This window comes from Chanodichthys erythropterus, chromosome 12, assembly GCF_024489055.1.
Source record: "Chanodichthys erythropterus isolate Z2021 chromosome 12, ASM2448905v1, whole genome shotgun sequence".
NCBI lineage: Eukaryota > Metazoa > Chordata > Actinopteri > Cypriniformes > Xenocyprididae > Chanodichthys > Chanodichthys erythropterus.
Window position 1 is genome coordinate 4,901,245 of NC_090232.1, and position 14,190 is coordinate 4,915,434.

The 14,190-nt window shown below is 35.5% G+C and overlaps 1 protein-coding gene across 4 annotated transcripts in view; it reads left to right on the forward strand.

Moving 5' to 3' along the window:
- pard3ba (par-3 family cell polarity regulator beta a) overlaps positions 1 to 14,190 on the forward strand; it is a 177,472-nt gene that overhangs the window by 83,401 nt on the left and 79,881 nt on the right. For all 4 annotated transcript variants that reach the window (XM_067405388.1, XM_067405390.1, XM_067405389.1 and 1 more), the window contains exons 13-15: positions 7,431 to 7,560; positions 10,099 to 10,228; positions 11,208 to 11,320. In XM_067405388.1, coding sequence (XP_067261489.1) covers positions 7,431 to 7,560; positions 10,099 to 10,228; positions 11,208 to 11,320 — 373 coding nt within the window. The remainder of the gene's footprint in view (positions 1 to 7,430; positions 7,561 to 10,098; positions 10,229 to 11,207; positions 11,321 to 14,190) is intronic.

Sequence of the window (14,190 nt, forward strand, 5' to 3'; positions counted from 1 at the left end):
CCCATCTGTATCACTGCTATTGGCATCACAGGCTATCAGGTGACCTCTGAGTGTTAGTTATTGTGCTCAGGGAAACACACACATATGCTGTGGATAAAAGGGGGAAAAAAGTTTTGACTTCCTCCTTATTCTAAGGTTTAAGTGACTTACTGTAAGTACTGTTGTTATCCTATAAGGAGAGCAGAAAACAGGCTTGTGGTTAAAAATGTGTGCCAATATTATTAAAGATAACTTTTTGTCCCAGTTAAAAAATCTAAACAAAATGTAGTTATAAATTGGGGTCGGCTACATGAGTTGCCTTGTGAGGCACTGCAGTATCATCATAACATTTGGGGAGGAAGTCCTTGAAATTAAATCAGTGTTGATTAGTTTTCTTTTGACACATTAGAAATTGTTCTTTTCATTGTTTTTTTTTTCCCTGACTTCATGAGAAAGCACTTATTCTTCTCTCCTGCTTCCTGCTTTTGTACTAACTTTCTAACTTTGTGCACATACGATTGTATATTATATTCCTATACTCTTTTCACTCATTTATTAATGGAACATCTAATGTCAATGTCTGCTTTTCTTTTGCTTTGCTTCTGTATCACTGAAGTTTTCTTATTAAATAAAATAAATAAATAATAATAATTAAATAAAATCTCAAATCTTTGCATGCACTCTGTTTCCTTTTAACCCTCTGGGCTTTTCTTCATGGATCTTTTCTGTTCATTCTCTAAAGAGCATGTGTTGTCATACTTTTCTTTCTTTCAGTTTTTTTTCAGATTTATCCAGTTCTTGTGTTTGCAGTCTGTAGACTATGTTTAAAAGTTTGGGGCCCTTGAGATTTTTTATTGTTGTTGTTTGTTTAAAGAAATGTATAATTTTATTCAGAAAGCATGGTTTAAATTGATCAAAAGTGACAGTAAAGACATTTATGTCAAATAAATGCTGTTCTTTTGAACTTTCTATTCATCAAAGAATCCTTAAAAAAATGATCAGTTTCCACAAAAATATGAAGCAGCACAACTGTTTTCAACAATGATAAATGTTTCCTTTTTATTGGATATAGAGTACAGATAAGATATTAAATGTTTCTCATGTGACACTGAAGACTGGAGTAATGATGCTGAAAATTCAGCTTTGATCACAGGAATAAATCTTAAAACATACTGAAGGAGAAACTAATTATATATTAAATACATATTTTATATTTATAGTTATATATTAAATACATATTTAGTTTTTACTTTATTTATAATCAAATAAATGCAGTCTTGTTGAGCATTAAAAAAAAATAAAAAATCTTATCGACCCCAAACATTTGAACAGTTGTGTATATAGTAAATATTGTGAACTTCACAAAAAAATAAAAAAATATTAAGGTGGAAATTGTGACTCAAAAGGTGAAAAAAAATTAGAAAGCAAATAATTTGGAAACAAATCTGCTAAAAATTCACATTTATATACTAAAATCTGAGAAACATAACATTGCATCTTATCGATGCATTTAAATTGAGTCTATATTTGGTTACACTTTATTTTAAGGTGACGTAATTACATTGTACTGACTAAAATAAGTACTGAGTAATATTAATTACCTATTAATGTACTTGCTATAGAGTTACGGTTAGGGTTTGGTTTAGGGTTAGTTACTTGTAAATAAGCATCATTTACTGTTACTACTATAGTAAGTATATGTAGTAACGTGCAACTATGTCATCTTGAAAAAAAGTGTTACCCTACGTTCTCTTATAGCTATTTAATGCACTAAAATATGCAATGCAAACCTATGCATTTCCACTGAATACCTGTTAGAAACCTTCAGTGTCTATAGGTCTTCAGTGTACATAGGTTTTGTTTGTGCTTGTATTAATGGGACACTTGCACAGACGTTTTGCCCTCTTTTAATATTGTCTCTGTGTTTCAGGGGGTCCGCCATGTTCACTGGGGTCCCCCTTTTGTTAACGTGGTGGTAAGTTGAAGGAGGAGTCACTCTGTGTATTAAACAACCTGCATGACGATATCCTTGATAATAGAGGCGGTTTCACATGATGAAAACACACTAAAATAAATAATAAATAATTGATAATAAGTTTCAGAAACAGGAAATAGGTGTATTTGTTATCTAAGCATATTTTCAGACTTATAGACTTATTCAGTATTTGTTTTTTTCTTTTCTTTGATGGGAAGTAGTGTTAACACTGTTTTGTTGGGAATGTGGATCAATTCCCATGAGTCAGCAGCTCACTAAAACAGCCAAGAGATAACAGAATCTTTTTTTTTTCTGCTGGAAGTTTTCCTTTTGATCTTCTGATGTCACATGGTAAAGTTTCTGAATGCTTAGAAATATCCAAACGTGACTTGATTCAGATTTAGAGTCTTTGTATCCAAGGTTAAACCGGGATGGTTCATCAATTCCGGCAGCTCCTCATCACCATCCCATGAAAATGAAGACAAATAGTTATTGACTCCACCTTCAGTGGTCTGACTTTGGGTGGGTGAACACTGGAGTATTATTGGGGAACATTAGCTTATCCTCAACCCAATCTAGTGATAGAACGATGGTGATCAGTACGGGTTGTAATGACGCTCAATAGAAGGTGATGTGTTGCTGAGATGCATTCTCCATTAATCACATGCAGACGGAGCGATCAATATGCCATTAATCACCCAGACAGAGTTGAGTGATAAGAGAACGTGTGGGAGGTTAGAGAATCAAATGTGTTTGTGGACTAAACTTAATGGGATTCTTCCTCAATTCAAGAAAAAAATATTGAAATAATAATTAAAAAAAAAAAAAAAACAGTTAACCTGATATTATCATGGATTTTTGGACATTGATAATACTACACTCTAAAAAATGCTGGGTTAAAAACAGCCCAAGTTGGTTTGAAAATGGACAAACCCAACAACTGGGTTGTTTTGACCCAGCGGTAGGGTTAAATGTATCCCCAACCTGCTGGGTAGACTTATTTAACTCAACTATTGTTTAAAAACTCTATTGCTTGCTTAAAATGAACCCAAAGTATGTTCACAATTATTTCATGTGAAGCCACCATCTTTTTTCCTCCTCCCTCCATGTTCTTCTCCTTCCTGTTTCTCCCGCCCAGTCTGATATCTAATCCCGATTCCTCGCTGGATCTCCGCTTGCTCAGCAAGTTAATCAGATTACACCATGGGTTCCCTGAATGAAAGGCAAATTTGGGGTTTTAATGAAAGGCTGCCCAGAGCTACCCTGAGGGTTCCTAACCTCAGTTCACCCTCACTGCTGCCTGTGTGTGGAGAGGAGGAGACGTCCATGGGTTTAGGGTCTTGTTTTGTTGTCTCTTTGTCTTCGATGGTGGACTTAAGCTCCCCTGTGATTGTTGTCTGATTAAGATGTGCAGTGCCCAGGCTTTGAAGATGTCAGAGAGGTTCTTGGTGTGTGTGTGGGGTGGGAGTTGTACTCCAAAAATCAAGATGATACTTCACTGAATGGGAATATGATCATGTTATAGACATGTTGAATGATGCAAAGAGAAATTATACTTTTCTGACATTTTCTTCAGATGCTAGTGTGCTGTGAGTGCTTGTCATGGCATTGCTATGCAGTTGCTAGGGTGCTCTGGGAGGTTGCAAAGAAAGATATTTCAAAGATTGTTTGAACCAAGCAGATCTCGCCCCCCAGTGACTACCATAGTAGGAAAAAAAAAATACTATGGTAGTCAATGGGGGGCGAGATCTGCTTGGTTCAAACATTCTTCCAAATATCTTTATTTGTGTATAGCAGAACAAAGAGATTTATATAGGTTTGGAACAACTTGAGGGTGAGTAAATGATGACAGAATTTTCATTTTTGGGTGAACTATGCCTTTAAATCCCAAGAATCGGTTAGTCTATTCTGTTTTCAGTTGATTAATGAATGGAACTTTAGTGCGCCTCCCATTTCATAAATCACAATAATCTTTGCGCCTGGTTATTTTTGATAGGAAACAAAGTCTCAAATTTCAAATTATGTCCATTTTATTACGAAATTCAAAAAATAAATACTGTTTTGGCGCTCTTTAATGTGGTGTGACAGATCGCTGTAGTTTAAGAGAAGCCGCAGCGGAAAGTGCACGTGAACTGATGATTACTTCTGCTTTAATACCAGTTACATCGCAAAATAAACATGAATAAACTTCTGAAGGCATGTTAAAGGATACAGTACAACTTACCGAAAACTGTATCCTGTCTCATGTAATAGCTCAATCAGTGTTTCAACTGCAGAAAGGCACCAATAATACAGCTGGTAAACAATATGTCATGTAATGTCACATTTACCTAAAAAAAAAATATATAAAAACTATAAAAGTGACCATAAACTCGTTAGTCAGCTAGAAAAATGAACTCTAGAGAGGAGCATTTTGCTAAATATATTATATATTGCACCATATTACATATTCATTATTCATTCTTCAATATTTAATGCATGTTTGAATAAATCCGTCAAGTTTTTATGACAGCAACCATTTTAAATGTTTATATTTAAAAAAATGAATTGGAGTAGAAATATGATTATATCATTGTAAAGTTAATATTATAACTTTATCATTATTAACAACTTCCTTTAGTGTAATATAAGTACAAATCAGTTCATTTTAACCTTCAATATTATTAGTAATGTTGTACCAACTAACTCCATTTACAGCATTAAGAGATTTTTTTCTTGAAAATTTGCCATGTACTGTATGTATATATATATATATATATATATATATATATATATATATATATATATATATATATATATATATATATATATATATATATATATATATATATATATATATATATATGTAATATATAATGTATGTGTATATATATGTATCAATATTGAATCAAATCTAATTGACTCAGAATCTAACTGCAAGCTTGTGATTCAAAATGAAAATAGAATCGAATCGTGAAATTTGTGTCAATTCCCGGCCTTAGTCATTCATGTCTGTTTCACAAATAATGTTGTATGCGTTTTGCACCAAAGATTAGTACTAGTGTTCGGGGGTTTGTTCAAATCAGTGTGAGCAATAGTAACGGCGATCCTTGCTTTAACAAGCCCCACTAATAAGGACGATGCATCGGTTGAAGTCGGTGGGAGGTGAACATGTAAATCAATAATATGGACTGTTTAAATTGACTTTTCATTTTTAGTTTCCCTTCGTCTAGATTCTATCAGTTGCTGTCCCATCATTCCTGAAGTACCTTTTGATATATTCCTGCCAGCTTTCTATTTATGTGTGTTAGACACATGCATAACCGTTGTCAATGCACAGATCACAGTGAAAGACAGCAAAAAATGTTGCTTAGTCTCAGCGAAGGGGGTTTTAGAGTCATTTTTCACGACAAACATAATCTCTGAGGAGAAAGAGAGCCTGAGAATCAGTCCTTCGGTTCATTGATGATTCCTGTGCATCTAGAGAGACAGCGAGCAGGAGGCAGATGACAAGAATGACGTTTCCACATGTAAAGAACCATCATCCCCGCTAATGACTGTCCTCCAACTGAGGCTTAACGTCGGAACAAAAGAACGAGGCTTTCATCTGTTTTCCCCGCCATGCGGAATAGTATGGTGTGAATGCATTTAAGCACACTTTGATATGGTGATATCCTAATACCTTTCATGTCTGTCCAGTCAGTCTGGGCTGTGAGTAGTGTGTTTGCGTTTGTAGCATGTGGTTTGTATGACAGTATAAAGTCTTTTCGGTGCTCCTCCTATGGGTTAGCCACACAAACAGTGACAGCTGTAGCTCCTTTGTCTTCTGAGAAGAATCCATCAGGATGCATCATTCGGTGGCCTCATGTCTTCATATTGACACATGTTTCCGTGTCTTTCTTGACTAGGACTGTCTTGCAGGATTGCCTTTGGCTCATGAATATTTCTATGTCGTAGGATTGCTTTAATCCTTTTGTCATTTACAGTTTGTTTTCAACAGAATTTTTCCCAATATCTGTTTTTTTTTTTTCTAGATCAGGGTAGCTTTCTCTCTTTTTTTTTTTTTTTTTTTTTTTTTTTGAGATGTTGATCTCTTTAAATCTCTGAATGTTTTCTTTCTAAAACATGCACAATTGTACACTACCGGTGAAAAGTTTGGGGTTGGTAAGATGTTTTTGAAAAGTCTTTTATGCTCACCAAAGTTGCATTTATTTTTGCAAAACTACAGTAAAATATTAATACTGTTAAATATTAAAACGATTTAAAATAAAATATGTGTTTTTACATATCTTAAAATTAGGGATGCACAATATATCGGCCATCATATTGGTATCGGCCGATATGTTTTATTTTTAATGTTGTCGTTATCGGCCTGATAAGAAAATTTGGCTGATATATTAAAACCAATAAATAATGGAGTATTTCCTTCAGCTGAGACACTTCAGATGTGCACTGTCTGCCGTTATGGTTTTAAATTGCTTGAAATATGATTGAAATCACTTCAAAAAAATACATTGCAATGTACAGCGCACATACAGTACATAAAATTATAATGAGAACATTATAATTGTATGCTTGGGACATGGCTTTTAAAGGTGAGACTATTGTTTTTGTAATCATGCTCTCAAAAATTATATAAAATTTTTGATTTAGATTTATTGGCCAGTATATCAGTTATCGGCTTTCAAATATATAGAATTATCAGCATCGGCCAAAATGTTCATATTGGTCTATCCCTATTTAAAATGTATTCCTGTGATCAAAGCTGAATTTTCAGCATCATTGCTCCAGTCTTCAGTGTCACAAGACCCTTCAGAAATCATTCTAATATGATGATTTGCACAAGAAACATTTCTCTGAAAAAAGAGTATTCATTTACTTAAAACTTAAACTAAATAACTAAGAAAACCTATAACTAAAAAAACTTTTGAACGGTAGTGTCAGTTGCTTACGTTCAGATAAAGAGCATCAAGATGCGCTACATTTATAAAAACAAAAGTTCTGACAGAATGCGAATGATCTAACATTTTAGAACCTTTTGTGCAATGCAAAGGTTCCATGGATGTTCAAGGTTCTTCATGGAACCATCAATGCCAATAAAGAACCTTCATTTATAAGAGTGTACTTCTGACGAAAATTAGAAGACACACACAAAAAAACAAAATGTTTGTTATTAGTCTTTGTTCCTTATTTGAATATACTTTAATGTAAATGTCAGTGTGTTTCATGCATGCATGTGAGGGTAAGTTGTTTTTGAGTGAACTACAGTTCCTTAACCTCATTTTGTTGTACTGCATGGCAAGTCTTCCTCTTGTTGACATTCTGACAGCATGAACCCAACATGGAACAAATATAGAAGTTGGTCACCATGCTTTTAAAATATCTGTGTTTGTTGTCAAGACTTTCTCCCCATCAGCATCTTTCAGACCATTGTTTTGTCTATTAAGTCTATTAATTGTCTAAAATAAATTCTCTACAAATTTTCACTCTCTTCTAGGAAAACCAGGAAACCAGTCAGACTGTCTCTAGAAACGACTCTCCTGTTCATCATCATCCTAACAACAACCACACCAACAGTTCCATACCACCATCCACAGCGAACAACCGTATGTACGAAGCTGCTCCTGGTAAGTGCTCACATGTTTTAATTAAATTAACAGGTTGGTGTACGGAGCAGATCCGCTGCTCGTTCGACCAAGAATGCTCTTTGTGATATACTGTTTTGAGAATATGTGAAAGAAGCAATGGGTCTAACCTTGTAAACTTACACTATTCACAGGGGCTTAAAACAAACTTTTTGATAACCTGATAGTGGCTGGTGAATTAAGTAAATGTACCAGCCATAAATATTTTTTACTAGCCATGAAAGTGTTTTTGTGAAAACAGGCAGTAATGACACCAAAATTTTAGATACCAGTGGAAATTCACAATTATCCATTGCAATTCCGATATCACAGCTAAAAATCCTAGCTTAACTAATATAAATTAAAACTTTATTAAAGACAAGTAAGGTTTCAGGTAGGCCTGACAGTAGTTTTCAGGTACTGAGCAAATATAAAATCCACTGCATAGTCTTCACTATATAAATTAAACATCCTTATTAATTAATCCTTATTAAAGTTACAAAATTTATTCAAGAGCAGTGAGTGATTTTTTTTTTGTCCTTTTTTGTCTTTTGTCCTTTGTCTTTTGTTTGATTAACATTAAAAACACAGAGAGCAGCAATATTTATTAGGATGCTGTCACTTTAAAAGTAAATGCACGGATCTAATATACTGATACTGCACACATGTGTTTACTTGCGTTCACTTAAGACACAAACGACTGTTAACTAGGATACTTGCTATTTTTTGACATTATTTTGTGTGAATTTGTCCACTCAAGTGCAAGAAGACGAGGAAGAGAGCTCAGTTCAGTATTCACGCGCTGTCTGAGATGGCTTTCTGGGCGCACACTTCAGATGTGTGGTTATGTCGAGTAACAAATCTTCTTGCATTTTGAATGTTTAAATTGTCAAGGCTTAAACTTTCGTGATGATGGCCCATCAACTGTCCCGGGCATCGTTCACATTCGTTCACATTCATGACTTTTTAGGATTCATCAAAATGTTACAACTGGCGAGTGACACAGTTTCATATACTCGCCAACACTGATTTTTACTTGCATTTGGCGCTTAGCGAGTGTTAATTTTAGGCCCTGCTTATACATTAATACAAAGTAAACATCTAAGGTAAGAATGAAGGAGGAGAAGAAATTGAAAAATAGAGGCATAGAATGAAATATTCTATGAACACTTCACTCACATGCTCAGGTCCTAGGCTTCCTGGACAGCTGCAGTTTCCAACTGGATCACATTGTTTCGCACAATCGAATTGGTGTTCGCAATTCACGTTCTGTCTGAATGCACCTTTATTTATTGAGTGCATTTTTTAAAGCACACCAAATGATAAAAGTAATTGCTTTTATATAATGTTAAGTGCTTTCTTCTAAATTCTCCCACTGTTAAAGAAACAAAAGAAATTGATCAGAGCTCAGCAATGAAAGCATGCGTTCATCATCAACACTACGAGAAGAGAGCTTTGCTCCTCTGTAAGAGGACAAAATGAGTTAATTGTCTCTGCCACCTCATTTTCTATGCCAGCATAGCTTTCCATTAGCTTTTTCGACTTATACAAGTTGGAAATCTGCCCATCTCATCAATAGGGATGAAAAAGCCAATGACGATATTTTTGCTACATTCCCTTCCGTTTTTGTGCAACGCAGCCTGACCTTGAAATCATTAAGCTGATGAAATGGATTCTAAGTGGGCCTTATTAGCATACTCGCAATTGTGCCGAGCGCTCGAGAACGGATAACAAACTGTTTTAAATTCACACTATTCTTTCCCCGCGCTCTCCAGAGAGTTGCCGTGCCAACACAAAAGGCTTTTTCCGTGTTTTTTGGAAACCTTTGTTTACTGATTAGCGTCTCTTGTCCGTCAAAGTATGTGACTGTACTTTAGTCGCACAAAGAGGGATGTGATATTTACACACATCTCATTTTAAATTCAGATTACTTTCCACACTCATTTCAGTTAGATTTGGTAAAATCTGGAAGATTTCAAACAGAACTCGTACAAGTGTTTTAATGAGGTATAGTTTTTAATCACATGTTTTTACCAGCATTAATATTTCATGTCACTGCATATGACAGTCACTCTGGACTCGCTTTACAAAAAATGCCTAATGGTGGAAGAAACTGGGACAGTAGTGCAGAAAATTGAGTAGTAATGGAGATTTTTCAGTTTTAGTGCTAACATTGATCTGAACGTTGTGTGGTCATTGAGAAGGTGAGTGTTTCTCACATGGTAGATGATTCACAACTGAGCGAACGTGGTCAAGTGTGTCTTATTCTTCATAATGGGATGATTTTCAGTTTTTCCTGAAGAAATAACTCGCCCTCAAGTCATTTCAAACCTGAATGACTTTATATTTCTCAGTGGAATGCAAAAGGAGGTGTTAGTCAGGTTGTACATTGCTCTTTTCTATACAATATAAGTGATCTGTGGCTGTTGAGCTCTAAAATTTACAAAAAACACCAGTTTTCTGAATCCATACAATGGCTTTGTGTGACAAACATAAGCTCTAATAATGGTATGTAACATTAATACTCATATTTTCAAACAGCTCCATACAGATCCTATGAGGAGAGACAGGAACTGCCGGAGGAGGACTACGATGAAGACGATTTCCCCCCTCCACCTTCTGATCAGGACCTGCTGGAAACAAACCCTCCTCACAAACACCAACAAGATCGGTTGGTTATAGAGCTCAAAATAACATCAGAGATAATAACCGTAGTTCATAGAATTTCTTTGAGAGCTCATACTGTGAAACCAGATCATCTGGTACATTACTTTGATCAACGCTCACTATCCTGAAGGCTTATTTCAAAGACTTGAAAACACAATGATACCATGTAGAATAATTATTTATGCCATTATCTAGTTGTGCCATCAAATATCCATTCAAATATCAATTTTGTCCACTTAGACTTGCATATTCAGACAAATCATACACAATTATATACACAAAATTAAATTAATGTTGATTGCAAATACTTTTATATTTTATTCAGTAGTAAAACATCAATAAATAGTTGTGTTTTTAATTAGATTTTAAATATTTACTCATTTCTACCCTTCAAAAGTTTGGAGTCTGAAAGTTCTTAAAAATAAATGAATACTTTTATTCAGCAAGGATGCATTAAATTGATGAAAAGTGACAGTAAAGACATTTATAATGTTACAAAAGTTCAAATAAATGCTGTTCTTTTGAACTTTTGTTGCAGCGCAAGTGTTTTTAACACTGATAAGAATAATAAATGTTTCTTGGGTAGGAAATCAGCATATTAGAATGATTTCTGAAGGATCATGTGACACTGAAGACTGGAGTAATGATGCTGAAATTCAGCTTTGATCACAGGAATAAATTACATGTTGAAATATATTCAAATAGAAAAGTTATTTTAAATTCTAATAGTATTTCACAATATTACTTTTTACTGTTTTTTTTTTATTTTTTTTTTTATTATTATTATTATTAAAAAAATGCAGCCTTGGTGAAAATAAATGACTTCATTCAGACACATTTTACTCCCAAACTTTTATAGTGTATGTGTTTCTATGCTTATTATACTACCTCATTACAGGATTTTGCTTCGATATTAGAGCAACCAAACTGACTTGTGAAAAACAATTAGCAGGGAATCAAGAAGTGTGATATCTGTCTTGTAGGGCTGAAATGGAGCCTGTTTCCTATGTGAACCACCGCACCAACCAGCAATACCCTCAACAACAGAAAGTCCCAGATTACCCCACCAACAGGTCCTCAAAGAGCATGGATTTAGGTATGGAAACACACATATACCACATCTACCAAACTGCCCACAAAATAATATCCAGATAAAATGAACCAGCACATATACATCCACAAAATCAGCTATTCCTGTCTTGCAGAGCAGTGCTAGGATGGAGCAAACCACCACAGTCTAGCCTAATATACACTGACAATGACTTAAGTAGTGCTATTTCAGTGCATTTATCGCTTGGTTAACTTGGATTGTGGGTGGTTGGTCAATAAGATGCAGGTTTTTGAAGTGAAATATTGCGTGCTATTATAGTGTTGCAACTGTTCTTAAAGCCTTATAGACGAAGACTAAAGGTTATACTGAGCCTTTTCAAGGTTTTAGTCTGTATTTCTGAACATAGTGGAAACCGATTGCCTTCAGTGCAAAATAAAGCCCTATAGCTACACATTTCCTAGTATTCGCCATGGATGACCCCGATAACTTATCCTCTCTCTTTTCCACCGCCTTCGGAAACATGAGGGATATTTCTGTGCTCCACAATGGGAAGTTTTTGCCCGTTTCCAATTACATTTCATTAGGGTGGAGTATTGGCTTCAGCGCCACTGCCACTGCGCTAATCTCCTCACTGCTGAAAGCTGATTGGTTTTCATTACCCACATCTCATAGTGTCGTGCTTTTCTGCCATCTTTTATCCTCCATCCAGACCTTTTCCCCTCTATTTATTTCTTTATCTCTCTCTCCCACTTTTTCGTTTTGTTCTTTAAGTTACTCTTTCAATTTTTCTGTGTAGGCTTTGTTGCCTGTGGTTCAGTTGCTGTTTCTTTTTGTCATTTTTTTTGTCTATTTGATTCATATGTACACAATTTATGTTGTTTTTAACTTAAAAATAATCATATTGTTACATAGGCATTAGATTATTCACTGTTTGTAGATACATTTTTATGTATTGCTATTTGTCACATTTCTTTTTTTTTTCTTTTTTCATTTAACATTCAAAATAAAACCGCAGTATTTTTTTTTTTATTATTTAATCTTATTATAGGTGCAACATATTGATAATAATTTAACAAAAAGCACATCAATTTAAAATCGCTGTGGTGCATTTATGTGGTTGCTTATATTTTGCTTATATAGTTTTCAATTTCGACTCTTAAATAATGCTGTAAAATGCATGCAAATTTCATCTACAATTTCCATCAAAGAGATTGTTTTTGAAGGGTTTTTGGTTAATGGATTTCCAGTCAGGGTCATTGCTAATGTGAATGAAGTTGGGAGCAGTTTCAAACATTTGCTCTAGCATTAACCGCTAGCATTAGTCTAATACAGGTCATTTATATCCAAATACAAAAATAGCCAGCATATTTATTCATTGTAATACACAAAGATTCTTCAGACCTTTAAGATAATATTCCCATCACCCAGGGGTCCACTTTTCTTATCCTCAAGGCGCATAGTTTCAGTCTGGCTGATGTTTTCCTCCGTGATATTGTGAAACGTTGAAAGACAAAGGTTTTCCTCAGTCAAGCGTGATCCCTGTGAAAGGTTTGGCTGGAGTTCTGGATGCTAGTGTTTGGAGTTCAGAGTTTTGGCTCGGCTCAAGTCTCTCAGAAAGAGGTTTATTCTGCCAGTCGCATCATTAGCAGCTGTATGTGTTTTTCTGGGCAGGAGTTCATGTGAAAATGCTCTTAATTTCTCATTTGCTGATTGCTTTCAGGCCATTTACCTTTACTTTTATGCAAAAGTGCAATACACTAGCCAAATTGGGTTTTATCAGAATATGTAGCCCATAACTAGATTTTACAATTTTTCTGCAGAACATTTTAGTGAAAAACCCACATTTAATGCTGAATTGTTGTGGGTGGATGCCAGGTCACACTGGTCCTAAACAGTGGTTCTGAGTGGATCGCTACAAGACACTTGGTGTTGCTGTGGTGTTTTGGGTGGTTTGTTAGCGCATTCGGCACATTGTTTTAAGTGTTACTAGGATGTTCAGGGTTGCTGCTTGGCCGTTGCTAGGGGAATCTAGATGGTTGCTAGAGTGTTTGGGTTTGTAGCTAAAGCGTTCCTAGAGGATTCTGGGTTTTGCTTGGGTGTTTTTGGTGTTTGCAGGGGTGTTCTTTGCATTGCTGTTTTTTTTTTTTTTGGTGTTGCTGAGATGTTCAGGGTTGCTGCTAGGGTGTTGCTAAGGTGTTTCGAGTGGTTGGTACAGGTAGCTAAGGCGTTTCTAGAGTACTCTGGGTGTTGCTATGGTTTTATGGGTGGTTGCTAGATTGTTTTAGGCGTTGTTGGGATGTTCAATGGTTGCTAGGGTGTTGCTATGGGATTCTAGATGGTTGGTAGAGTGTTTGGGTTGATATCTAAGGCATTCCTAGAGGCTTCTAGGTGTTGCTTTGGCATTTTGGGTGGTTGCTAGGGCATTCTTCATGTTGCTAGGGTTTTTGGGTGGTTGCTAGGTTATTTTAGGTGTTGCTTAAATGTTCAGTGGTTGCTAAAGTGTTGCTATGGGATTCTGGATGGTTGCTAGATTGTTTGGGTTGATAGCTAAGGCATTCCTAGAGGATTCTGGCCTGTTGCTTTGGTGTTTTGGGTGGTTGAAAGGGTGTTCTGCATGTTGCTAGGATGTTTTTGGTGTTGGTGAGATGTTCAGGGTTGCTGCTAGGGTGTTGCTAAGGTGTTTTGGGTGGTTGCTAGGGCATTATGTATGTTGCTATGGTTTTCTGGGTGGTTGCTAGGTTGTTTTAGGTGTAGTTGGGATGTTCAGTGGTTGCTAGGGCATTGCTATGGGATTTTAGATGGTTGCTAGAGTGTTTGGGTTGATAGCTAAGGCATTCCTAGAGGGTTCTGTTTTTTTCTTGGGTGGTTTGGGTGTTTGCTAGGGTGTTTTGCGTGTTGCTAGGTTTTTTTTTTTG